Source organism: Blastocystis sp. subtype 4 (assembly GCF_000743755.1).
Source record: "Blastocystis sp. subtype 4 strain WR1 chromosome Unknown seqid_0029, whole genome shotgun sequence".
In the NCBI taxonomy this organism is placed as follows: Eukaryota; class Bigyra; order Opalinata; family Blastocystidae; genus Blastocystis; species Blastocystis sp. subtype 4.
Window position 1 is genome coordinate 1 of NW_014569518.1, and position 25,297 is coordinate 25,297.

The 25,297-nt window shown below is 39.5% G+C and overlaps 11 protein-coding genes across 11 annotated transcripts; 8 read left to right on the plus strand and 3 right to left on the minus strand.

Moving 5' to 3' along the window:
- Positions 1–365: 365 nt before the first annotated feature.
- Positions 366–4,961, minus strand: JH06_3141 (2-isopropylmalate synthase; the record flags this gene model as incomplete). Its single annotated transcript, XM_014673744.1, has 1 exon — positions 366–4,961. The coding sequence occupies one exon, from the start codon at positions 4,959–4,961 to the stop codon at positions 366–368; it is 4,596 nt and encodes a 1,531-aa protein (XP_014529230.1).
- A 135-nt stretch (positions 4,962–5,096) lies between these two features.
- JH06_3142 (polypeptide n-acetylgalactosaminyltransferase 6) lies at positions 5,097–6,599 on the plus strand (the record flags this gene model as incomplete). The annotated part of the gene is made up of 8 exons (XM_014673745.1): positions 5,097–5,371; positions 5,404–5,449; positions 5,481–5,559; positions 5,591–5,984; positions 6,014–6,095; positions 6,127–6,268; positions 6,298–6,384; positions 6,415–6,599. The coding sequence occupies 8 exons, from the start codon at positions 5,097–5,099 to the stop codon at positions 6,597–6,599; spliced, it is 1,290 nt and encodes a 429-aa protein (XP_014529231.1).
- A 159-nt stretch (positions 6,600–6,758) lies between these two features.
- On the plus strand, positions 6,759–10,836 carry JH06_3143 (putative cation-transporting ATPase; the record flags this gene model as incomplete). The annotated part of the gene is given in 19 exon segments (XM_014673746.1): positions 6,759–6,855; positions 6,927–6,985; positions 7,016–7,273; positions 7,303–7,470; positions 7,501–7,598; positions 7,629–8,262; positions 8,293–8,472; positions 8,502–8,698; positions 8,729–8,882; positions 8,913–9,145; positions 9,176–9,288; positions 9,320–9,502; positions 9,533–9,657; positions 9,687–9,786; positions 9,805–9,921; positions 9,956–10,091; positions 10,122–10,322; positions 10,352–10,610; positions 10,642–10,836. The coding sequence occupies 19 exon segments, from the start codon at positions 6,759–6,761 to the stop codon at positions 10,834–10,836; spliced, it is 3,507 nt and encodes a 1,168-aa protein (XP_014529232.1).
- Positions 10,837–11,446: 610 nt separating this feature from the next.
- Positions 11,447–12,971, plus strand: JH06_3144 (P21-activated protein kinase; the record flags this gene model as incomplete). Its single annotated transcript, XM_014673747.1, has 9 exons — positions 11,447–11,536; positions 11,568–11,652; positions 11,684–11,755; positions 11,787–11,960; positions 11,991–12,072; positions 12,103–12,410; positions 12,441–12,526; positions 12,557–12,820; positions 12,852–12,971. The coding sequence occupies 9 exons, from the start codon at positions 11,447–11,449 to the stop codon at positions 12,969–12,971; spliced, it is 1,281 nt and encodes a 426-aa protein (XP_014529233.1).
- Positions 12,972–13,065: 94 nt separating this feature from the next.
- Positions 13,066–13,666, plus strand: JH06_3145 (hypothetical protein; the record flags this gene model as incomplete). Its single annotated transcript, XM_014673748.1, has 3 exons — positions 13,066–13,220; positions 13,255–13,516; positions 13,550–13,666. The coding sequence occupies 3 exons, from the start codon at positions 13,066–13,068 to the stop codon at positions 13,664–13,666; spliced, it is 534 nt and encodes a 177-aa protein (XP_014529234.1).
- A 30-nt stretch (positions 13,667–13,696) lies between these two features.
- JH06_3146 (hypothetical protein) lies at positions 13,697–16,267 on the minus strand (the record flags this gene model as incomplete). Its single annotated transcript, XM_014673749.1, has 5 exons — positions 13,697–13,877; positions 13,908–15,815; positions 15,846–16,036; positions 16,105–16,209; positions 16,241–16,267. 5 exons carry the CDS (start codon positions 16,265–16,267, stop codon positions 13,697–13,699), a joined length of 2,412 nt encoding a protein of 803 aa, XP_014529235.1.
- Positions 16,268–16,728: 461 nt separating this feature from the next.
- Positions 16,729–17,701, plus strand: JH06_3147 (serine/threonine protein phosphatase; the record flags this gene model as incomplete). The annotated part of the gene is made up of 5 exons (XM_014673750.1): positions 16,729–16,750; positions 16,774–16,874; positions 16,905–17,014; positions 17,044–17,206; positions 17,237–17,701. 5 exons carry the CDS (start codon positions 16,729–16,731, stop codon positions 17,699–17,701), a joined length of 861 nt encoding a protein of 286 aa, XP_014529236.1.
- Positions 17,702–18,665: 964 nt separating this feature from the next.
- JH06_3148 (hioredoxin-like protein) lies at positions 18,666–19,128 on the plus strand (the record flags this gene model as incomplete). The annotated part of the gene is made up of 2 exons (XM_014673751.1): positions 18,666–18,785; positions 18,820–19,128. The coding sequence occupies 2 exons, from the start codon at positions 18,666–18,668 to the stop codon at positions 19,126–19,128; spliced, it is 429 nt and encodes a 142-aa protein (XP_014529237.1).
- Positions 19,129–19,247: 119 nt separating this feature from the next.
- Positions 19,248–20,719, plus strand: JH06_5521 (translation initiation factor 2 gamma; the record flags this gene model as incomplete). The annotated part of the gene is made up of 5 exons (XM_014673756.1): positions 19,248–19,335; positions 19,370–19,431; positions 19,465–19,562; positions 19,597–20,599; positions 20,630–20,719. 5 exons carry the CDS (start codon positions 19,248–19,250, stop codon positions 20,717–20,719), a joined length of 1,341 nt encoding a protein of 446 aa, XP_014529242.1.
- A 43-nt stretch (positions 20,720–20,762) lies between these two features.
- On the minus strand, positions 20,763–21,617 carry JH06_4361 (branched-chain alpha-keto acid dehydrogenase subunit e2; the record flags this gene model as incomplete). The annotated part of the gene is made up of 3 exons (XM_014673755.1): positions 20,763–21,097; positions 21,128–21,421; positions 21,452–21,617. The coding sequence occupies 3 exons, from the start codon at positions 21,615–21,617 to the stop codon at positions 20,763–20,765; spliced, it is 795 nt and encodes a 264-aa protein (XP_014529241.1).
- Positions 21,618–22,140: 523 nt separating this feature from the next.
- Positions 22,141–24,017, plus strand: JH06_4360 (hypothetical protein; the record flags this gene model as incomplete). Its single annotated transcript, XM_014673754.1, has 9 exons — positions 22,141–22,216; positions 22,247–22,338; positions 22,368–22,441; positions 22,473–22,562; positions 22,593–22,795; positions 22,824–22,941; positions 22,972–23,085; positions 23,118–23,176; positions 23,206–24,017. 9 exons carry the CDS (start codon positions 22,141–22,143, stop codon positions 24,015–24,017), a joined length of 1,638 nt encoding a protein of 545 aa, XP_014529240.1.
- Between the last annotated feature and the right edge of the window lie 1,280 nt (positions 24,018–25,297).

Genomic DNA, 25,297 nt, shown 5'->3' on the forward strand with positions numbered 1-25,297 from the left:
AGTCACCCTCCACTTCCTGAGACATTCTCTTGTCCATGAACACACGGCTACACATCAGTCTCTCTTTCACACTCTCTACAGCTTATTCTCATCATCAATGTCAATTGGCTTCTGAGAACTAAGAGCAGGATAACAGATGTTAAGCTATACAACGAATGAGAGATGGAATCGAGTAAGAAAGTGATCAACAGAATCTAAAACAGATCTACATACTTTCATTCTTCTTTAATTCGATCCAACCACAGTAATTAGGGATTCTACGTAAATGGAAGAGTCAAGTTGGGTAGTGGGGTAATATTTGAATAAACAGATTATTATTAAAGAACAGTATCATTTGTACCACTTGATATGATAACAAACACGAATTATTTTCTTATAACAGTCTCTAGGTAATAATACCGCCCATTCCTATTCGTGTATTTGCGGTAGGTATCTGGTATTCCTTCAATGAGAACATAGATGTACTCGTTTTCCCTAAATGCATTCTCTACTGGTTCTTGCGATCCTGACATACATATCGCATTATCCCTTACATAGTAAGTATCATCTCCCTTGTAATTATCCTCCACTTGTGTTTCTGTTTTCGTTTGTTGAGACCTTGATAACTGATCCAGTGCGCTGCCAGATGGTTTTTCGTTTCCTTTTGGTTTCGACTCAGTAGGAGGGAGAGGATTATTTTGCACATCCATTACCCTGAAGTTGTTCTGTACTGTACCTTGTTGATAATGATTGGTTGTTGTTCCACTGGAATAGGATGTCTTTTGAGAGAAAGTCCTGGACATTGATTCTGAAGACTGAGTTTGTACACCGTTCACACGATTTGCCACATTTCGATTTGGTAGCTGAGGAGGTCTTGTTCCTCTAATTGTAGGAGAAGCTACTTGAGAGGCAGACAACTTTGTCAATCCTGATATCTGAGATGGATCACTATTAGCACGATTCTCTCGGGCTCTGTACGATGAAAAGTCATTATTCAAACCATTTCCATTTTTATTGTTGAATCCTTGAGAGGCAGATAATGGGACCGATCCTGAAACTTGAACTGGTTCATCATTCATTGCACTTCTATCTGACCACATATTCTGCTGTCTTTGGTTGGAACTGAAATGGCTCTCCCTCTTCATATCTAATTCATTTAGTGATTGGCTCAAGAAATTGCTTGGAGAAGCATGAATATTAGGGAAAACAGCTGATCCTTCAGGTATTCTACTAGGTCTCGACTCTCCCCCAGCAACTCCAGCCGAAAGATTTGGAGTATCAACCATGGTATTAGTTGCAGCCATCATTGAATATTCTGATTTCGACATTTGATCTAGTGGAGGACACCTATATTTACCATGATTCTTCTTGTTATAAGCTTCATATTGACGAGCACCATTCACAGCCTCAGGATTTCCATCCTTACTCCAACGATACCCATCAATCAGTTTATCATTCTTAAAGAATCCCTCTTCCGTAACTCCTGAAGGACAATATCGAATACCCAGATCGTAATGATAATTTCGAATTGATCCTTCAAATACAAGAGTTTGTTTCTCATACACCTTACAAGAATCAATATCACGATTATTACGGAACTGACCATCAAATACTGTTGTACCAACTGTGAGTCTACCTGGACCAAATAGAATGAGGAGATCTGTTGTATCCAACTTCACCTGACCCTTATAAGAAACAGACCCTTCATTCAAATCAACATTCATTTGAGGAGATAACTTGAATTTCTTTGTATCCAATGATAGTACCATGTCAGCAATAGGAATATAAAAAATCCCCTTTGTTGGTCTCCACTCTCGATCGAAACTACCTTTGAAGACTAAGACACCATTTTGATACAATGCACTTTGTTCTGTCTTTACACCTCCCTGATACACACAATCAGCATATACATTAGCGTTATTCACACGAACTCTTCCTTCTCCATCATACTCATTATACTTCCACTCTCCATCATAAATACAAATCCCATTCATCATCTCCTTACCTATTCCATCTCTCAATCCATATCTGAAATCACCTTCATAATCAAGCTTTCCATTCTTGTCATACTTCTTACCCATTCCATGAGGAATATAAGTATTCACATGATATGGTAAGGACATACTCGCCATATCCTTTGTAGCCTCTATCTTTCTTGCTCCATTCTTAAGCCAATTCAACACATAACCATCATATTTCTTATATGGTGCTCTGTCCCACCAAGATTTCTTAGAGAGACCAGTTAATTCCTTTATTGCTTTCTCCATCGTTATCACTTCTCCATCATATTTGATACGATGAGTACGCTTACTTCGTACATTCAGTACTTCAACTTCTCGTTCATTCAATTCAAGCACATAGATTTCCTTATCAGTCTCGTATTCTTTGTATCCAGTATCTTTTCCCCTTCGATATTTCTTCTTCTCTTGTTTTCCATCATACTTGATAGTGACCATTCCGTCTAATTGATCGTCCTTCCATTCGCCTTCGAATATCCTTCCATCTTTGCATATTAACACTCCCTTACCAGATCTCATTCCATTCTTCCACTGACCCTTATAAGACCCTTCATAACAGATTCCTTCACCAGAACCATTTGCTACAATATCACCAGACTTCATCTTGAGTAAGTCTCCTTCATAAATCACAGTATCCTTCAACATGATTCTTCCGTTCTTGGTATTATCATCGTAATATACTACAGATCCATCATCTCGGTAATACTCCTCAGTTCCTGATGGTCTACCTTCTGTATACATCACTCTCTTTCTCAAATGTAATCGTTTAATTCGTTCCTCAGTAGTTAGATTCTGCGATGAAAAAACTTGATCTAATTGTTCTGGTGGGCATGAATACCAATTACAACTACCAAAGAATCTAGCATTAATCGATGAAGATTGTCGTATCCATGGAGAATCATAATATAAACCAGATTCACTATCTCCCTTGACTGTCACAAACTTCACATATAAGCGCTGATTCTTTGTTTCATTCAATTCATATACAAGAGAAAAGTTCATCGGACGTTCATTAGTAGAAATAGTCACTATTTCTGTCACTTCACAATCATAACCATTCTTCTTTATGGAATAATCCAGTGTTCGACCACCTTTAAACATACCTTCCTCAAACTGTCCTTCATACACACAATTCTTATGATACAATCGTCCTTCTCCATTATACTTATTGCCTTTCCAAAAACCCTCATATACAACAAATTCTTGCTCATTCTGTATTTGCTTCAATATTCCTTGCCCCTCACACAGATTCTCCTTAATGTCTCCATCATACACAACATTAGATCCAACACACAGGAGTTTTCCTCTGCCTGTAACCTTGTCCACAGAATTCATCTCATATGAAATACCAGGTTCCAGTTCACCTGTGAATTGATAGACCTGTGTCTGTGTCTGAATCCAAACCATCCCCTTCTTCAATACGCCTTTTTCAAAGAATCCATCCATCAAAATAGATTGATTCACCATTCGCTTTCCATTACCTTGAGGAATCAAATTATAAGCCTCTCCATCATAAAACACAGAGTTATTGCGGTATATTCTACAAGGACCATTTTGAATACCGTCCTTAAACACACAATCAGCATATTTCTCATTGTTGAGATATACTGTCACTTCTCCTTCCATTACAACTTTCACTATACCCAAGTCAATAAACCCAGAATCATTCTTCGTGGTAGTACAAATATTCCCAGAACACATCCATTGATGGTCAATCACATTATTTCTAATGAATGTTGGTTTGTTCTTCTCAAAATACACATGATAACAACCACGATTAGTAATGATGGGAACCTCCCCTTCCAACTTACCATTCTTCCAACATTCAATGATCCCATTTTGGCTATTCAAGCTATTGATCACCTCTTCATCTGATGAATTCTTTAAAATCTCGACTTTGGGTCCCATTGTCTCTCCATCATATCCAATAACAAACGATCCATCCTCTCCAAACACGAGTCCTTTCCCATGAATCTGTCCATCCACAAAGAATCCACAACATTTCAATTGACCTGATTTATAGAATACACGAGCAAAACCCTGGACCTTGTTATTCCGAAAGACACCTTCTACCATCACACTACGCTTCTCGTCTCTCTTGTTGCCTAAATAAAACAACTTCCCTTTGCCATTCATTTCACCACGACTATTCACTTCTCCCTCATAAATTGGAATTGTATCAACACACAATACACCTGAGATCATTTGACCACAATTAAACATTCCTTCAAATGAATATCTGTAGGTTATGAGTAGTCTTCCCTTTTCATGATACTTATCATCCTTAAAGTGACCTTCATAGATAAGTCGATTGAGATTGTCTTCTGAATACTTTTGACCAATGACTTTTTCCCCTTTCGAGTTCACAAATCCCTTAAACAGAGTCAAACTCTTGGACAGACTTGGATCAATCTTTCCATAGTGACGGTAAGAAAGATCTTGAGGAATTTGAGTCGTACCTGTTAATCTTTGATACAATGGTATTGCTTCAGAAGGAAGAGCGGTATCTTTAATACCATCTTTCCACATACACACTTCATAATTCATACAGTTCTCAGCAAACTCTTTTCCACTTCCATTACGCTTTCCATCTTTGAATGATCCTTCAAAGTAGCAACGCTCCACACCATCTTTATCCATCTTAATTTCACATCCATTTCCATCAGGTAGACAGTCATCATTCACCTGACCAATGTAAAACACACTTCCATCCTTGTGATGGAGTTGAATCTCATCCGTGATTGTAGGGATAAAGTGAACGCCATTCGATTCGTCAACTTGACCAGTTTCATAGTAATCACCATTTCTATTGGTACAACGGCCATAGATCAGTACCCCCTGACTGTTGAATACACCACTCCTTGTTATGTTATGAAGCGTATCATCGGTCTCCTGAAAAAAGGAACTTGCTCCTAGTTTTTTGCAAGACCTACTTTTAGAAGATATCTTTTGTGTGCCAAGCATTCAACAGATATTAATAGATCCAATAACCTGAGTTGAAACTCCCTATAAAAGATAGTTCATCCTTATTCGTTTCATTCTTGAATAGGAACGAATTGGAACTGAGAAGACCCTTGTTGTGAGGCAGTTATTTTGTCAATGTCAGAGTATGCCTATGTCCTTTCCATGGCTTTTTGTTTCTTGATCTTGGTGACGATTGAATTCAAATATTCGTCTTCTTTGACCGGAACTGGAGCTTTGGGTCGTTATATGAGTCATAAAGGCAAATATGGAATTCCCATCAATGACCAAAATCAATTTGTACAAAATCTTGGAGAACAACGTCGTTTTAGTCAATCTTCATCCTCGCAGCCTCTTCGATGCCGATTTTCTGTTATTATTGTTACATATAATGAACCATTACTGAATAAAACGTTTGCAAAGGTAGAGAGAGTAATGTGCTTAGAATCCGTAATGTTCTTGAGAATACCCGACCAGAGTATTTGTACGAGGTATATTTGTGTTTAGGATCATCATTATTAGGTCTTGGTGATTGATGATGCTTCGTCTCCTCCTGTGACATGGGATCCTTTGGAATCGCGCGTTCGAATTGTTCGAAGTGGTTGGTTTGATTATCTGTTAGTGACCTGTAGATGAGCGACTAGGACTGATTAAAGCTCGCTATACGGGAGGAAATGAGGCACATGGGGAATTTCTGGCATTCATTGATGCCCATGTTTTTGTGGGGCCGAATTGGTTAACCACACCTCATCGGTATCTGATGCAGAATCCAAATACAACTGTTAACTTTATCAATTTCAGTCTTGAAGCTAGTGTCTACCTCCCCAAACGAGCCTGGCATGGAATAGGCAGCTCTGCCACTATTTCTGCAGATTTGCGGCAATTCTGGGGCGGTGGGAGCAAAGAAGACAATACATCCCCAATTACCATGGGAATGTTCGCAACAAGTAAGTATTGGTGGAATCAGGGTACTATGGATCCTCTTCTTCGTGTTTGGGGAGGTGAAAATGTGGAGATCTCTCTTCGGTATGATTTGATTTCCATATCCATCGTAGAACCTGGCTTTGTGGTGGTCAGATCCTTGTTGCACGCGATTCATTCGTGGCTCATGCCTTCCGTTCTCATTTCCCATATCGAGTGTGTTCTTCCTCTTAAAGTGATTGTGTAGGTGAGTGCATCTGATGTGACTAGGAATTATGCTCGTATTGCTGCTGTATGGTTGGATGATGAATATCGTGAGTTGTTCTATAAGGCTAGTAAGATTACTCTGTCTCAGGGGAAACCTCCCTTTGAGATTGGTGATATTTCGGGTACTCTTTGAGACTGCTATTGAGAATAGAACGATTGGCTTTGAAGGAGAAACTTCATTGTAAGCCGTTCTCGTGGTATGCGAAGAAATTTGAAGGACGAGCTATGTGTCTTCCAAGTAAGGATTTCTGCGAAGAGTGACTTGAAGAACATATGCAGCCCCTTGGATACAAGTGTGGGAATGTGATGACTGTCGATGCCAGGGATCTTTCCTATCTTACACACGAACAAATGTTCTGGAAAAATGCTTCTCTAGAATTTTCATATGTTTGTTTCATTGTTGATTTAATCACTAAAATTAGCTCTATTTCTGTCACTCCGTGGAACTCATAGAATAGAACTTTTCGACATGGTTACTATACATCATCCACTTGTGGATAGTATTACATGCTTAAGAAAGAAACCATGGTACTTGTACAGAAACGTCACTCCTATGATTCCGGTGTATATCATCGCAATCTCGGGTTTTTGGAAATTAGAAGCACTTGGAGCATGGATCGTGCTTGGTGTGGTTGTCTTCTTCCATCTGTTGTCGTTATTAATGTGTTTATGGTCTCTTCGGTTCCGTATTTCTATGCAATATCGGAAGGTAGATTCCTTTTGTTTGGAAATAAAGGAACTAGGTGATCTCTGTGGATCAAGCTGATTCCGTATATGTAGTAGCTGCTCCGAATTGTGGAAGTTCGGCAATTTGTGATTTGAAGTTTATCTCTAATAAGGTATTGGATGGTCATTGTCTTGAAACATAGGATTTTTGCTATTGGTGTTTTGACTTCCAGAAGTTACGATTCATTTCTCATAAGATCGAAAACGGTGACTTGGAATTCTGCATTCTTGATTTCCCGGATCATGATGAGTATTCAGATTATATGAGTTGGAAAGGACATACAAAAGAGTCTTATGAATCAGCAAAATTGAAATGGGGAGAGAATGATCTTCACATGCCCATTCCTCCGTTCTGGGAATTGTTCATTGAACATGCTACAGCTCCCTTCTTTGTCTTCCAAGTAAGTCTCTTATATATCTATAATTCTAGGTATTCTCTGTTCTTCTCTGGTGTTTTGATGATTATCTCTTTTACACGCTTCTCACTCTAGGAATGTTGGTAATGATGGAGTCAATGCAAGTGAAACAGCGTATTCAGAACATGGAGAGTTTACGTTCCATGAGAGTTGAATCATTCCCTGTTCTCGTGTATCGTAATGTGTTATTCAAATATGAAGTTGATATTTAGAAGACATGGCAGTATATCCAGAGTAGTCATTTGGTTCCTGGAGATATCATCAGCATTTGTAGTCGAAAACCAAGACAAGGATTTGTCTCAAATACTGAGTATTTTTGGAATACATAATTGATGAGTAGAACAGCTGTTACTGCACCTTGTGATTGTCTTCTACTTGAAGGGTCATGTGTTGTTAACGAAGCTGTCCTAACCGGCGAATCGGTTCCTAAATCAAAGATTGGTCTGAATTCAATATTGACTTCCGAGAATGCCCATACTCACTTAGACATTCGTACAGAGCACAATGTGAATAAGCGGAATATGGTATATGGAGGAACTAAGATTATTCTTCATAAAAGTGATCCTTCATTTAATAGTGCTTCTGTTCTTAGTATCTCTCGTCCTGTGGATCATGGTTGTCTTGCATATGTAGTACGTACAGGGTTCTATACGTCTCAAGGTGATATGATTCGAACAATGCTATACAGTTCAGCACGAGCTACAGCAAATAACCGTGAATCTTTCTCATTCATCTTTCTATTGCTAATCTTCGCCATTCTTTCCGCTCTGTATGTTTACCATGTTGGGAAGACTGATCCTCGTCGGAATCACTGGAAACTGATTCTTCACTGTTTTATGATCATCACCAATGTTGTACCTCCTGAGCTTCCATTGGAACTCAGTTATGCTGTCAACAATTCCTTGATCAGTTTGATGCGCAAAGGAATCTTTTGTACTGAGCCTTTCCGAATTCCATTTGCTGGAAAAGTCAAAGTAGCTACTCTTTTTGGATGACAGAAATAGACATGTTATTTTGATAAAACAGGAACCCTTACCTCGGACAAATTGATTCTTCTAGGTGTTCTGAAATGTGATGATACAGGTGAGTCCCCAAATGGTCACTTTTTCTACTCTTCCCAAATTCCTGCTGATTCGGGTTGTGTGATGGCTGCATGTCATGAATTAGTGTATGTAAACGGCAGTGTAAGGAATGAGATGAATGTGAACCCTAGTTAACAGGCAATCAGATGGAACTAATTGCTCTTAAGGAGAGTGGTTGGTCATACAGTGCTCTGGGTGTAGCAAGTCCTCCTAAGCGGATTCGAGCTGAAGGAATGAAGAGTCTCACACCTGTATTCAGATATGGTTTCGAGAGTGCGAATCGACGAATGTGTGTGGTGTGTTCAGTAGAAGGAAGCAAACAGTTGAAGTGAGAGTGAAGTAAGAAACTGATGAGTAGAGTATTGGTGAAAGGAGCTCCAGAGAAATTACGTGAAATGCTTCGTGTTGTGCCTGAACACTATGATGAGCTCTATCAGCGTTTTACGTTACAAGGCAAACGTGTTATTGCGTTAGCAATGAGAGATCTTCCTGATTCCATAACGGAAGGAATGGTAACAGAATGAAAGAGGCCTCATGTGCAGTTGAAATCGATCCCTCGAAGTGCATTGGAGTCAGATCTCACATTTGCTGGTTTCATGTTGTTTGACTGTCCGTTGAAAACACCCACAGTGCCAACAGTACACGAACTAGAAGCTAATCGTTTCAGTGTGAAGATTATCACTGGAGACAATCCGTATACAGCATGTGAAATAGCGAAGAAATGTGGAATTGTTGAAGAAGAGGCGAAAGTGTTGGTATTGAATGAAGATGTGAAGTAAGGGGATTGAAGTGTGTTTTCTGTTAGGGGACTGTATTGGGAAGAAATTCATCAGGATGGATGTGTACGGAAGGAGAGTTTCCTTCAAGATAAAACTCGACTGAGGGAACTTCAGAGCCAGTTCGTGTTGTGTGTGAATGGTTCGTGTTTCTCTCTTGAGATTAACCATAGGAACTCCACTTCTCCATCATCCAGCCATACTGGCTTTCCTTACTCCATTCATAACAGTGTTCGCTCGTATGTCTCCTCAACAGAAGGGAGATGTAATTCGAGTGACAAAGGAGAATGGCGAGTTCTGTCTGATGTGTGGTGATGGAACGAATGATGTAGCTGCTTTGAAGCAAGCTCATTGTGGTAAGAAAGAATGATTTGATATTACTGAAGGTGTTTCTATCATGAGCAATGCAGAATTAGAAGAGAAAATGGCACAAGAAGAAGAACGATACACTGAGACAGTACAGGAGAACGATGAACATGCTTCACTTGTACAGAAGTCTCCTGTGTTGAAGGTAGGTAGTCCTGCCCTTGTCATTTCCAGATCGCTTACAAGCAAGTTGGAGGCCGACGTGTAGCCGTCAGAACTCATTCTTCTTCTGAGAAGCAGCATATTGATGATATGAATCACTGTGTGCATGTTGGTGATGGGTGATTCATAGCACTGGAGGAGTTGAGAGATCGATTGATGGAAGAGTCACAGGATACAGCTCTGGTGAAGCTGGGTGATGCTTCAATTGCTTCACCATTCACATGTAGATCAACAGGAATTGATAAAGGTAATAATCTGTATGATTTATTTCATTCCAATAGTTCTTCAGATTTTGCGATTTGGTCGATGTACGCTGGTTACAACCTTCCAGATTTATGTCATTCTGGCTCTGAACTCCCTGATTAATGCATATTCACTGTCAGTTCTGTATATTGATGGTGTGAAGAATGGAGATTTGTAAGAATCATGTTGATTTCTGACATCCAGTCAAATGACAATTTCTGGCATTTTAATTGCTGGTCTATTTTTCTTCATTTCCAGTAGTAAACCTCTAAAATCACTGTCTCCAGAACGACCTCCTGTGAATCTGTTCTCATGGTATATTCTAGCCACAATCGCAGGACAGTTCGTTATTCACTTTGGTTGTCTGTATGTGATCCGCAAAATGACACTTCCATTCGTTGATTTGTACAAATTGGGTTGTATTGTGAGTGTAGTTCAGCAGAAGAACTCTTTCCAGATGCCGATTTTAAACCAAATGTATTGAATACGGTGATCTTCCTTCTTGAGAACATTCTTCAGTTATATGTGTTCTTAGTCAATTATCAAGGTCATCCGTTCATGCAGAGTATACGAGAGAATAAGTTGCTTTACTATGGATTTATTATCTCTTTCTCTTTCATGTTCTTATTGTCTTGGGAAATAATTCCACCTTTAAATCGTATGATGGATCTTGTTCCACTTCCTAATCGTGAAGTAAGAATGAGAAGGTGAGATGAGTGTGTAGTTTAAGTGGAAGATGAACGGATTGATTCTATTAGATGGCGCTCTATCGTTTGTGGTTGATCGTGTATTGAAATGGGTTGAAAAGAAAATTAATGAAAAGAATTTGAATGTTTGTTTGATAGTACACTTGATTGTAATCTATATTAGACACAATGGACTTGAAGGAATAGTTGATCTAACTTATAATCCTCATTAGAAGCTAACACATGTATTTATAGAACCTCTATGTTACCAATATCAGATCAGATAGGAAAGAATAGTCACTCACAACGTCATTTCTTCCTTTTACCAGGTAGGATGATGACATCTCCTTGTGTCTTTCTACCCATACTTGGGAGGTCCCAATAAATACGAACATATGATCATTCTCAATTTGTATCATCTTTTAGATTCTCCATTTGACCAACTATGTAGTTCTGTAACATCTTCTTGATGTCCCTAACAACAGAAATCGAGATAAAACAATACATAATGTTGAAAGAATCAAACAACAAGTCATAATAACTCTAAGATAATGGGAACTGAGTATACTTAATAGAACCACGGGAATCATTCATATCAAGTATCATGATTCTTCTTGAAACCCAAACACAACTGAACCATATATTTCGTGTTGATTCACATGGGATCTGATCAGTGCCAAGAGAATTATCCATGAAACAAAGAATTGGTAGAAATACCTAAATAATCGAATTCCCGCGGACTTACCGTTTCCAGTCGATGAGTTGTCAATAATCTGTTAAAGTGGGATCAGGAACATATAATTAGTTGTAGATAGGTCGTTGATCCTATTCGTCGTGTTTGAAATGAACCCAGAAGAACAAGCAGAATTGAATGTAAGCACTCGTAATTTGATTCATTTCAAGGGTTTCAATGGATATAGAGTGAATAACGAGGTTTTCGAATTCTGTTCCAGTGACAATGTAGACACCTGTTGTTCGAGAAGAGCCTGTGAAACCCAAGAAACAGGGGTTATTCTCTAAACTGAAAGGATTATTTGTGAAGCGAAAGTGTACTTGTGTTTATACTTGTGTGATTCCTAGCGATGGAGATTGAATCTCCTTATGACTTTCGTCATAATATGCATATTTATGTGGATGTCAACTCTCCTTGTGGTAATGATGTCACTAGAGTTCTTACCTATAGGATTGAGTGGACTGCCTGATGAATGGCGACTTCTTCTTGAATCGAGTAATATTTCCAAAGATGATGTCATCAACAATGGAGAAGCTGTGATTAACGCATTAGCCTATCAGTTCAAGCCGGAAGTGATTCCAACAGCTCAGGATATGCTAGATATGGATGCCATGTTGAGAGATAGTAAGTGTGTTTTGTTTGGTTCATTCATAGAATCATTCATTCGTGAGGAGGATCCAAAAGAATACTATCGTGGTTTGAAGGAAGTTCTTGGTGAAGGCGGGTATAGTACTGTGTATGCATGATGAGGTCGATCGATTCATAGATACAAAGCTACCAATATAAAGACAGAAGAGGTTGTGGCTGTGAAGGTGACTTCACTTTCGGAGCTTCTCAACATTCGTCAGGAATTAGCCCTCCAGAAAACTTGTCATCACTCCAATATTATGACAGTGGGTGACTGTTTTAATTGGAAGGACAAACTGTGGATTGTGATGGAGTATATGGAGAAGGGATCATTATTTGGCATTGTGGGAAAAGATGTCCACTTTGAAGAGAAATATATTGCATATGTTTGTAAGGGTATTTTGAGTGCCTTAAGTAGCATGCATCATGATAATCGAATTCATCGAGGTAATGTTGATAGATCTGTGTGATAAGTAGATATCAAGAGTGATAATATTCTTATTAATGGAAAGGGTGAAGTGAAACTTGCGGATTTCGGTTTTGCGGTACGGCTGGCTTCGGATGTCGCATTTTGTTTCGATGTTAATTCATAGAAAGAACGTCGTAAATCTGTGGTTGGCACTCCGTTCTGGATGGCCCCAGAATTGATCCAAGGAGGTGGTTACAATTCGAGCGTAGACATCTGGTCTCTTGGTATCACTGCTCTGGAGATGGCTGATGGAGAACCTCCCCATTATCATGACGCTCCTCTCAAGGCATTGCTTCTCATTCATACGAGTCCTTCTCCAACTGTTCTCGAACCTGAAAAGTGGAGTGACGATTTTAAGGACTACTTGGCACGTTCACTCGATACGAATGTAAGAGTTGTTAGGAAGAAATGAGATATAGCCGGAGAAGCGAGCGACAGCCAATGAATTATTGCAACATCCGTTTTTGAAGCAGGCATGTAATGCAGAGGAATTCTTGCTATTTGTGAATGATATTCTTGCGAAGCGAAAGAATCAATAGGATTTTAGCGTGTTTGTTTTTGAATTCGTATTTTGCATGAACGATGGAGAATCGCGGGAATCGAACCAGAATAGAAGAATCTAAAAAAAGTTGAATGGATTTTGATAAGCAGTTTGGAACTATCGCTTCGGCCCCTATGATGAGAAGAGGTCGTGGATTTACTGAGAAACCGGTGGTTCAACCTATTCCTATGCAACGTCAAAATCGTATTCGTTCGACCCAAAAGAAGGTTACTCCAAAGACAGAATTGTACTTCGGAATGTCTACTGCTCTTAGCCGATAGTGTTGTGACAAATACAAGAAATCTTCCAAGGAATCCTTCTCCTGCTTTGAATGTTCAGCGTCGCATCTTCAATGGAAGAAGAGGTGGTTTCCAAGAGTTTCATCGTCGTGGACACAACCGGCCCTATGATCACCGTGGACCTATGAGAAGAGGTGGTAGACCGGCGAATCGTGGTCCTAGAAGAGGACGATATGGAAATCAGAACCGTGCTCCTCTGAATGAGAGTCAATTAGATGCTCAACTTGATAAGTATTTTGAAAAGGTATGAAAGAGGATAACCCATGATTGTTTCTAGGATCCAGAAGTTATGAATCAGAAGCTGGATGCTGATCTCAATGCTTATATGCAACAACGTGACACGCTCACTCAACCTATAGATACTGTTGCTGACCAACCTACGGCACAAATATGATTTGTTTGTACTAGTATACTCTAGTGTTTGTTAACTAACACATGACTTGGTTTCAAAATAAGTAGCTTCTCGTTCTAGATGGAGTTGAATCTGACGCATTACATGGTCAAACTCCAATCGGTCTTTGATCTCCTGCAACCAATCTTGCAATACATCTTTTGCTCCTCCTTGGATCTGACATCCAATTTCATAAGCCTTTTTCATATCCCCTCTACATGTTATTCACTCGCTCCTTCTCTACTTCATCAGACAATCATTCATCTTTTCAATTTGAACTAAGGGATCCTCTGGGTCCACGCCCTGAGTACCAACCATCGATGCAACAGTACGACCTAGTATCTGCCCTGCAAAACTTGCATCTTCTGCAGTCTTTGAAGCAGCCCGAGCATCCGTACGAAGAGCCTCAAATTCCACCAAATATGTCACTGGAGATGGAACTCCAGAAATCCGGATGGATTGAGGAATCTTCTGAATAAGATACTTCAAGATTGGATCTTCATCAGCCTTTGAAGCTAACATGCCAATCTCTTCAGTAATATCACCTCCTTGAATGGCCTTATTCTGTAGATGAATGAAAGCTCGTTGACATTCTTGATGAACCAAACTTGATTCAAAGATACGAATACTGTTATCAATACGAAGAATCAAATTATTCACACGTTTTTGCATTTCTATTAGAATTCTTTGTTTTTCCTCTTTTTCCTCTTCTACCATATTCTTCATATCTCTCATTTTCTTCTTCATTTCCTCATGTAATGATTCACTTAATATTTCTTCTTCTTGTAAACGTTTTGCTTTCTCCCACATCTCTTCAGCATATACCAGATCATCCAATTGGTCAATATACGCTTTCTGAATTGCTGTAACACGGGAATTATAATCATTTAGAATATTCATCACTTGAGTTCGTTCTTCTGGTTGGAATCTTTCTTGTAATGTCTCACGTAATTCCTCCTCCACGCTTGCTAATTTCGATTCAAAGTCTTCTTCCATCTCCGCACGCTGTTCTTTTAGCAAAGCATACAGGCGACGTGACTCCTCCACACTGGCATCTCGCAGCTGTTGTTCCAATTCTTCAATACTATGTTGAATGTCAGAGTCGAGAGCTGTCTGTAGACTGGAGTGTAGTTGGGAGGTGAGGGAGGTAACTTGATCACGTACAGCAGATTCAACTTGAGAGAGGATGGAAGGTGTGAGAAGTGTGGAACGAGCTTGTTCTAGGACGATCTGAGCATGTTCCCAATCTGTGAAATCTTGGGATTGAGAGGATTCAGTCTCTGTGATTGGCTGTTCAGAAGATAGAGTAGGTTCTGGAGAGGATTGCTCTGGTTCAGAAGAAGACTGATCTGACTCAGTACAGGTTTGCTCAGAATCAGGTACACACTCACACTCCGTTATACTCCGCTCTTTCTCCACAACCTGTTTCCCCTCTTCAATAACCATTACAGCTCGTTCCATCACTTCTTGCTCCTTCTCCTTCGCTTCGATTTGACGAATCTCATGAATCACTGTTTCAATACGCTCTATCACTTTCTCTTCATACTCCTTCCAAGGTACTTCGTTCACCAATTCTTTCACTTCTTCTTCAAACACATCTCGAATTTCTTGTCTTACTTCTTTCAATTCTGTCAACTCCTCTTTCACATCTTCAATCAATGATATAAAACCCCATTCTCCTTCTTTTGCTTCTTCTGAGGTAGTTACATGCCATTCTGCTGGTTCTTCTGGATGTAACTCTTCCACATCCACAACAGTTTCCTCAGTTGATCCTTCCTCAACCGTTGCACTCTCTTCATTCGATTCTTCACTTGAAACATTCTCTTCCTTCACTTGAGGGAGAAGACAAATGTCAGCTTCAATTCTTCGCTTCTCCTCAAATAGCATCTCACGAGCTGCTAGCAACACACTTACGATTCTCTCTAATTCAACTCCATCTATCTTATCGGTTTCATCAATCGAACGAAGCAGATCACGAATCGGCTGCTCCAATTCATCTTCCTTCAGAACTACAGTAATCGGCCCATCTTCTTCTTCCTCGATCTCTGTAGAAGGGCTAGGCTCTGGCCAGTTCAATGGTAAATAACGTCTCAAGAAAGCTATAGTTTTGGGATAACTCGCCTCACAACGATAAAAGAAATCTGGAGATAATCTAATGAAACAGTTGACAAATGATACATACTTTAATCCAGTAACAAGACCAATTGGCAAACCAATCACAGCTCCTAACAAGAGTTTTCCCCAAATACTACTCTTTGATGCTTGGCTACTGGCTGCTGAGGCTTCTGAAATAGGTTGTCCTGTTGGTGGAGGAACCTTGGTAGAACTAGGCGAAGGCGTTGTCTTTGGGGAAGTACTTTTGATAGATTCCGTCTACAAAGGATATAAGAATATATAAATCAGAATTCAACATCTCAGAGAAAGAAACGATGGTTACTCACCTTTGGAGCCGTAGCTGGCTTATATTTCATATTTGGTTTAGTAGAATGATTATTCGAACTCATATGGCGAATACTTCGATACAAAGAACGCGCTCCCGTTGATCTCTAGTCATAAGATGTGAAATAAAAGGATTACAGGTATACGCTCAATTTTAGATAACATTGGAATACAGTAAAGGGACTATGACAGAGATAGAAAGCAAGATATGAATTTGCATATGCAAAATGTTGTCAGAAAAACCAGAAAATTACTCTATTTCAGCAATTCCGTAACAACATACAATTATGGTAATACAGGATTGACAAAGCAGAGAACTAAATTGAAAGACATTATGACAGGTATCTTTCTTTTCTCCTCATTTAACTCATATAGACCAACAAAAGTTGTATGATGTCAGTATTTTGATCGAAGACCTTCGAAATGAGCAAACTTCAGTACGAGTAGCTGCAATGCGAAGATTAAAAGAGATCGGTAGATGTTATTTCCTGAATTACGACCTGTAGCCACAGTTCTCGGGCCCCAAAGGACGCGTGATGAATTATTCACATATCTATTTGGTATGAGGATCAGCAGTCTGGTTATTTGTAGAACTCATTGATAGTGATGATGAGGTATTGGTGATTATGGCAGAACAGATGGGTTTGAGTATATTTTCATGTTTATCATAGGTGATTTTCTTCCATTAGTGGGTGGACCAGAGTATTGTGAGTACATTCTCGATATCCTGGAAAAGCTCTGTACGATGCAGGAAGTGACTGTCCGTGATGCTGTATGATTGATTGAAACGGTTTATAGTAAGGCAACAAAGTCCATTCTGAAACTCTGTGATCAGTTAACTCCTGAAGAAATTGGTGAATTTATTTCTGCTATGGCTATTCGAATGCATAACGGAGAATGGTACACATCCAAGTGAGCTCGTTTGGTTTGTTTGAATGTAGGATTTGTGTGTGTTCTATCCTACCCATTCTCTACAAAACAAAATTGGCAACAGGCGATTTTGAGACGGTTGTAGAAATGTATGATGAATTGTGTAAGGATTCCGTTCCTATGATCCGAAAAGCGGCTATTAGTGTAATTCCAGAGTTCATTAAGGTTATGGATGTATTGAATAATCGAATGAATGAGTTGTAGAAAGAATCATGTAAACTGATTCTTGTTCGTTCTCTCTATATTCTTGTGCGTGATGAACAGGATAGTATTCGTATATGTGGTAATTCCAGTTGTGTTGCTCTGGCTACTGTTTTGTCAGAAGAAGATCGCATCTCTCTGATTCTCCCTCTCTTCCTCGAATTAGCCACGGACAATAGTTGGAGAGTCCGTTTCACTACAGTAACACAAATCGGGGATATTTGTTCACTATTTCCAAAGGGAATCATCGAGACACGAATTCTCCCGGAATATCTTCGTCTGATGCAGGATCCAGAATTAGAAGTGCGAACAGGGGCAGCTGGTTCTATCAGCAAGATATGCGCTCATCTCGATGCATCGGTAATAATTGATCAAGTCGTCAATATTATTGATGAATTGAGCAATGATCCTAGCGAACATGTTCGAATTGCCCTTGCTGGTGATTTTCTGAGTAGGAATCAGGAATGATTGAGATGTCAGATTTATGTTCGATTCTGGGAGAACAGTCCACAGAACAATTGCTCTTACCAATATATACTCGATTATTGGTAGATACAAATACACGTGTTCGTTTGAACATTGTTTCAAATTTTGACAAAATCAAGCAGATTTTAAGTACTCAGTTATTAGTGACTAATTTGCTTCCTACCTTGATAGCACTAAAGAATGACTTAGACTGGCGCGTTCGTCAGAGTCTTCTACAGTATATCCCTCTGTTAAGTGAACAGTTGGGGAAGGATATAACTTACAAGGAATTACGACCTATCTTGTGTGAGTGAGTGAAGGATGGTATTGTGAATGTAGTTATACTACTGACAATGTAGCTGCAATCAGAGAGAGTGCTGTCGGAATTATGGTGAAATTGTTCTCTTTATATGGAGAAGATTTTGCTGAGGATACTCTCTTTCCAAACGCATCAGATCTTCTGCATCATGAAAAGTACTTGTTACGAATAACAGGAATTCATATTCTTATGGTAGTACAGAATAACATGATAAAGTTATAGGGTGTGGGGACACAAATGTCAACAGAATTGGTATCGAGTCGGGTATTGTCACTATTGAGCGAGGTAAAGGATGACGCTGTGGCAAATGTGCGTTTGAATGTAGCGAAGGCATTGAAACAATTGAAGAATGGATTCACTAAAGAGGTGACCGAGTCAACTGTGTGAGTTGGAAAATGATTTGACCTCTAGGTTATTCCTATCTTACGAAAATACCAACAAGATTCAGATCGAGATGTTCGATACTTCGCTCAGATTGCATTGGAGAATTGGGGATAAACGGAACTGTTTTTCTATGGAGCTCTTTGTTTCAAATACACTCTCTAAGCGCAATTGGGTTCCCAAATTCGGTACCTCGCAGTTACTCCAAGAATCGGGACTGTAATGATTCCCTTCGATAAATGGAAAACAATAGATTTGAATTGAAAGATGGCATACTTCCTCCCTCATCTTCATTCTGCTTATGCTGTGGACAGAGCTATTCAGGATGAAACAGAAAAACTTGTTGTTGTTCGTTTTGGTCATGATACCGATAAACAATGTATGCTTGTAGGGGATTCCTTGTACTTATCTTTATTTGTAGCAAGATGAAACGCTTATGAAGATTGCAGACCTCGTTAAGAATTTCGTTGTAATCTATCTTGTTGACATTACTGAAGTTCCAGACTTCAATGCCATGTATGAACTATTCGATCCATGTACTGTCATGTTCTTTTTCCGAAACAAGCATATGATGATCGATCTAGGAACCGGTAACAACAACAAGATAAACTGGCCTCTAACAAATAAAGACGAAATGATCGCTATCATGGAAACCATTTATCGAGGAGCCATCAAAGGACGTGGAATTGTTATTTCTCCGTTCGATTATTCCACACGAAATAAGTTCTGATTACTGAATTGTCAGATCGCTCTCCTTCCCTTTAACCTTCTTGGTATGATAAATTTTTTGTTTTGAACAAACTGAAACTGATTTCTGTGACTTTCAGTCAGTATTCTACAAGTCTCAACATGACGGAACAGACGAGTGACATTGGTCTGGAGAATTTGTCTCCAATTAACCCCGAAATTATGCAATACCAGGCTACCATCAACATTGGTAGGGTTGTTTCTTTGGATCCATTATTCGATAGGTACTATTGGTCATGTAGCTCATGGTAAGTCCACTGTTGTGAAGGCCATTTCTGGAGTACAAGTTGGTGATTAGTGGGTACTGCCTAATGTTAAGACTGTCCGTTTCAAGAACGAACTGGAACGAAATATTACAATCAAATTGGGTTATGCCAACGCCAAGATCTACAAATGCGATAATCCGGACTGTCCTGCGTATGTGATGAGTGTGAATCGATTGATTGGATAGTCCTGACTGTTACGCATCCTTTGGTTCGGACTGTGAACCTCATCCTATGTGTAAACGTCCTGGTTGTGGGAGCACAATGACTCTGCTTCGTCATGTATCGTTTGTAGATTGTCCTGGACATGATGTACTAATGGCAACTATGTTGAATGGAGCTGCTGTGATGGATGCTGCATTATTATTGATTGCAGGAAACGAGCCTTGTCCTCAGCCTCAAACAAGTGAACATCTTGCAGCTGTAGAGATTATGAAGCTTCAGAATCTGATTATTCTTCAAAATAAGATTGATTTGATTAAGAAGGAACAAGCTATGGTTCAATTTGATAGTATTCGCTCCTTTGTATCAGGTACAGTAGCTGAGAAAGCACCAATCATTCCAATCTCTGCTCAGTTGAAGTATAACATTGATGTGGTATGTGAGTATATTGTCAATACCATTCCTATCCCTCTACGTGATTACACAAGTGCTCCTCACATGATTGTGATTCGATCTTTTGATGTGAACAAACCTGGTCAGCGAGCAGATGATTTGAAAGGAGGAGTTGCAGGTGGTTCTATTTTGAAGGGTGTACTTCGTCTGGGTGATGAGATTGAGATTCTGCCTGGAATTGTGAGTAAGAACCAGCAAGGTGAGATTACTAACACTCCAATTTATGCTCGTGTCGAATCACTTCATGCAGAGAAGAACACTCTTCGTTATGCAGTTCCTGGAGGTCTGATTGGTGTGGGTACAAAGATTGATCCTACTCTGACTCGTGCTGATCGTCTGGTGGGTCAGGTATTAGGCCACAAGGGAAAACTGCCAAATGTGTTTACTGAGATCAGTGTCACCTTCTATCTGCTTCGCCGTTTGCTGGGTGTGACTGAGCAGGAAGCTGATGGAAAGGCGAAGGTGAAGAAGCTGGCGAAAGGAGAAGTGTTGATGGTGAATATTGGATCCACAAGTACTGGAGGACGTGTGATGAGTGTGAAGAATGATACTGCGAGAATTGCTCTTACGAAACCTGTAAGAGAGTGATGGAAAGTTGATGTATAGGTTTGCACGCAGGAGGGAGAGAAGATTGCTTTGAGCAGAAGAATCTCGAATCATTGGAGATTGATTGGTTGGGGTCAGATCGTGCATTAGAGGTTATTTATTAACTTGTTTGTAGTAAACATGGAAAGAGAAGTTATTCCATCAAATACTCTGGATTTTCTATAAATGCTTTGAATGATGAGAGAATGGAGTTGCATTGGAGTTCATCCAATTTCATGGCATTGAAAGAAAAGTTGTAGTTTTGCATTGAGCATGCCGTTATCGTTTCATCTTCCTCTACATGCACCGTCTTATAAGGTTCTCCCAGAGTCAGCGTTCCCATCTCATCAGGTGATGACAACATGCCTCCAGCACAATCCACAGCATCCACAATACTCACAGTAACGTTTCCTGTGAGTGGTAGAGATTCTCCCGTCTTTCCAGCTTCAATAGCCTTATGAATATCTAAAAGCGTCTTCTTCTGAACATCTATCACTTAAATCATCCCAACACAAATACCAGGAATTGTAAAGCACTTTGACATATTGTAGCCAACTCCTAAACACACATTCACATGAACGCTCTTCATCGAGGATTCCCGCAAGAGAGCATTGGTAATAGCCTTTACAGCGACGTCTGTGGAGGAAAGTGTTACGTTTGCTGTTGTCGATACACTGGTGAGGAACGACAGAAGAGAAGATATGTTGGCAGAACCATACATGTATGAATGTGGAATCTGCTTCTTGATTAATTGATCCATTTCCACTTGAGATTTCCGAGAACTGTCAAGTGGTTCATCATAATAGTTCGTTTCTATTCGTAAACTTCATAATCAATATCTACGAACTCCTGAAGAAGGGATTACTGGCTTTGTCTGCTGCTTTCCCGATTTCTTGTTGTCCAAGAAGTTTTGGACATCGTACCCCATAATTCTTCCACCTAAACCCGTTCCTACAATACACGAAGCATCCAGATTATTCAGAGCGACCAATCGTCTTGCAGAAGGCATAAGGAAGTCTATTCATAATACCAACGGACCCAGTAACAACGCTTGGTGTATTCGGAACTAAAAGGACGAACCATGTGGGCAACACTACATGTTACGAATATGTTTTCTTTGTACTTGGATACGAACCTTGGAAGTGACTTTTTCACGACAAACATGAAACTGATGAATGGAGAATGAAAACAAATGACGAAGAAATGGTTCGCAATATTCCTGAGATATGTGAACAAGTATGGAAAGAATATTAAACCATCGTTCAAACACAATGGCATTGACTGATCGTAACTATGTTCTATCGTCTGCTACGCAATTGGTATTGTGCTTTTCTTAGTATAAGTGTAAATAGAGGAGACTGGTTGTCAGAAAACCAAATGATACAAACTGTTCAGTGATTGGGTCATATTAAAAGGCAATGATTGGTGTGTCCCGGTCTTTGCGATATAATGGTATTTTGACCAGAAGTGTTTTGGTTCACTTGCCATCTTCTCTAACCAAAAGACGGTATCTGCTCAAACGTGTCGCTATTATGCGTGTTTTGATGGACTCATTCATCAGACGAATTCATATTGATTCATGTGACGAGACTGTATTAGATCTCTCTCGTAATCTTTCATTTTGAGAATTATGGATAGGAATGGGTTTAAATGATTCTGACTTGATTCAAATTCTACAGGGAGTGTATCTGTTACCTTCACTAACAAGGATTGATATTTCAGATAATAAAGTAAGTTCTTCTTTGTTGATGGAATGTAGTTCACTTGTTCTGGCTTGCGTGTACTTCTGCAAATGCTATCACAGTGTGGATCCCTTCGTGAAGTGAATATTATGTGATATGTGGAGTAAGTTCCTGATTCGTAGGAATAATTGGCTAATGGATGATTCAATTGAATTATTTACTTCTTTCATCAGTACTCTGAATCTTCGGACGTTGCGGATGTGTAACAATCAGTTTGGATACAAAGGAATCATAATGTCTAGAATTCATGAACGGAACATCTCAGATCTCTCTTTCATTACAGCATCACATATCGAAGAGTTATATCTCGATAATAATCGTATTGGAAATGCTGGATTGCATCATCTACTAACATTGCTTATGAATAATCAATGTCTGAAACGACTTTCAATTCGTAACAATGATATTGGAGATACAGGAGCTCTCTTACTAGTGGATTTCCTACGTAGGATTTCTGAGTTCTTGCCATATAGAACACAATTCGAGTCTCGAAGTAGTTGATATGCGAAATAACTCCCTCTTCAAGCCAGAATCCAGTAAGGCTGTTCAGACCCTTTCTGATTCTCCTCGAGTTTTATTCACTTATCCTCAGTAGCCATTCAGTGAAACGTTAATTCAAAGATTCGCGCCTGGAGAATCTTGCGATTTCCATCGATCTGTTATATCCAGTAAACTATACCGTGACTGTTGTGTTGTACTTCAAATGCTCCAAATTATACTCCATCTCCAGAATATGTAGGTGCTGGAATGGGAGATATCACAGTTAGAGAGGTGCCTCTGTCAATTCCACCTGAGCTGGTATTCAATATGGCCTTAAGGAATCATCGTAAGATTGAGTCAAGAGTGTAAGTGTAGAACGAATTGTGGGGAAACTTTTGGAGCAGCCAGGATTATTAGCACAGCGTATTGAAAGCATTATCAGCTTTCTCCAATCGACAAGCGACTCACAAGAGCGTGAGGATGTGATCGAAGTGATTCTAGCGAACATGCATCTAATCTCTTCATATCTCTCAGCTTCCCCTGTTTTGCACTCTGTAGTCACGTCGTCATCTTCTTCATCTTCTTCAACTCCCTCTTCTAGATCGTTGTCTTCTCGATTCAGTTCCCGTTCTTCCTCCTGCAGTTCCATATCATCTACATCGTCTCTTGATACTGTGGAACCGCCTATTCAATTCATCATAGAGCTTGGAAACACGATCATGACAACAACAGGACGTGTAGCTCGATCAGGGATTGTGAAGCTGCGTTTGCTTTCGCTACTAACCACACTAGTTCAAGCCAGCAGTCTTCGTATTCTCCATAGTATTGTAACTCATCGTATTAATGCAACCATTCTTAGCCTCTTCTCCTTGCATCCATGGAGTAGTATGATTCACATTGCTCTCACAGAATATGTCTTATCTATACTTCAACTGAATAGTAAGGCTCTGCTTTTTGACATCATGAGAAATGCGAAACTCCCTTTTCTTATCGTACAGGGTCTTATGGCTGAGAATCGACAGTTTCATGGATACGCAGGTCATTTCCTTCACATTGCTGTTACGATTCAACAACGACTTGAAACAGCCAGTTCCACAGAATCTATGTTTGCTTCTACTAGTATTGATAAACATGATATGACAAGGACGGATTGGGATTCTTTTTATTCTCAATTGCTCACTATGTAACTTCTATCCTCTCAGCTGATAATCAGGAGAGTGTTTCTTGCGCCTTGTGTTTGTTAACAAAACTGAAATTGAATCTCGGTAAACTCATGGTTACAAGACATATCTATAACGTTCAGAACTATTCCCCCGGAACTGGTTTCAGAATAGCCCATCATAGAGTTACAGGAACGTCTTCATGAGTTTCCCTTGACTCAATTACTTCGCACCTCATCCTCCACTTGAGCAACCAGGAAGATTATTCCCTGACTGTTGTTGCTGCACAGTTCCAAACCTCCGATTCAATCCTCCTTCGTGGAAATCACGAGGATTGTACTTCCATTTGTTCTTTTGCTGATTCTTTATAGCATAAGCACCTCCCGTTGTTGATGTAGGTTTTTGGTCCTAGAAATAAGGCGAAGTAAATGATATGACAGAGAAAATGGATAAGAAACTACAAAGTAATCATCAAAAGTGCAGACCATACAAGTTTACAATAATCTGATATAGCGAAACGAAAAAAGAAAAAACGGATGACCCAAGTCCCGTCTGTTGTTTTTCAACGACTTCACCTAAGGGTTCATTGATGATAATACATACATACCATTAATAATTACAGGCATTCGAGTTGTTTTCAAAGAAAGTGACAACTACTAGATTTTGGGAATTCCAGATTTCAAACTGTGTCATCCCATTTTGGATAAAAGGTCATCTAGGTGGTATTGACGTCTAACTCTATACTCAGAATGCCCAATCCTAAGAATAAAGAGCCAGAAAGCTATTCATCTGTCCTCAAGAATATCCGAGAGCTTGCTGGTAAGAAGAAGGCTTCTGCCCTTCTTCCTTTGATGCGAACAATGACAAAGTATCTTCACAAGGCTGATAGCGAACTAATTGAGGCAACTATTCATCATATCCTTATTGTTCTTGTGTTTTGTTGGTATAGTATCCATAACTGTACTTCTGCCTACAATCCGCATAGGTAAAGATGATAATAAGGTGACGAATCTTATTCACCTTTATTGTTGTCATCTTGCAAATTCCTGTACTTCTGAGGAGAATTCTGTAATACAAACACTAGATGGCTTATGTTGTAGAAGTTTGCTGAGTTACTAAGTGCTGATCTTGAAAGTCCCTATTTTGCTCGTGTACTGTCTGCTTTTAAGGCCTATTGTATTGCACTGAAATATGCTGGAGGTTTCTAATGGGTTTATCTGTTATTCATAGAGGATGAGAAGTTGAAAGAGGTTGTTCTCCGATATGCCTCAGAAGCTCAGAAAGGAGTCGTTAGATTTTGTAAGCAT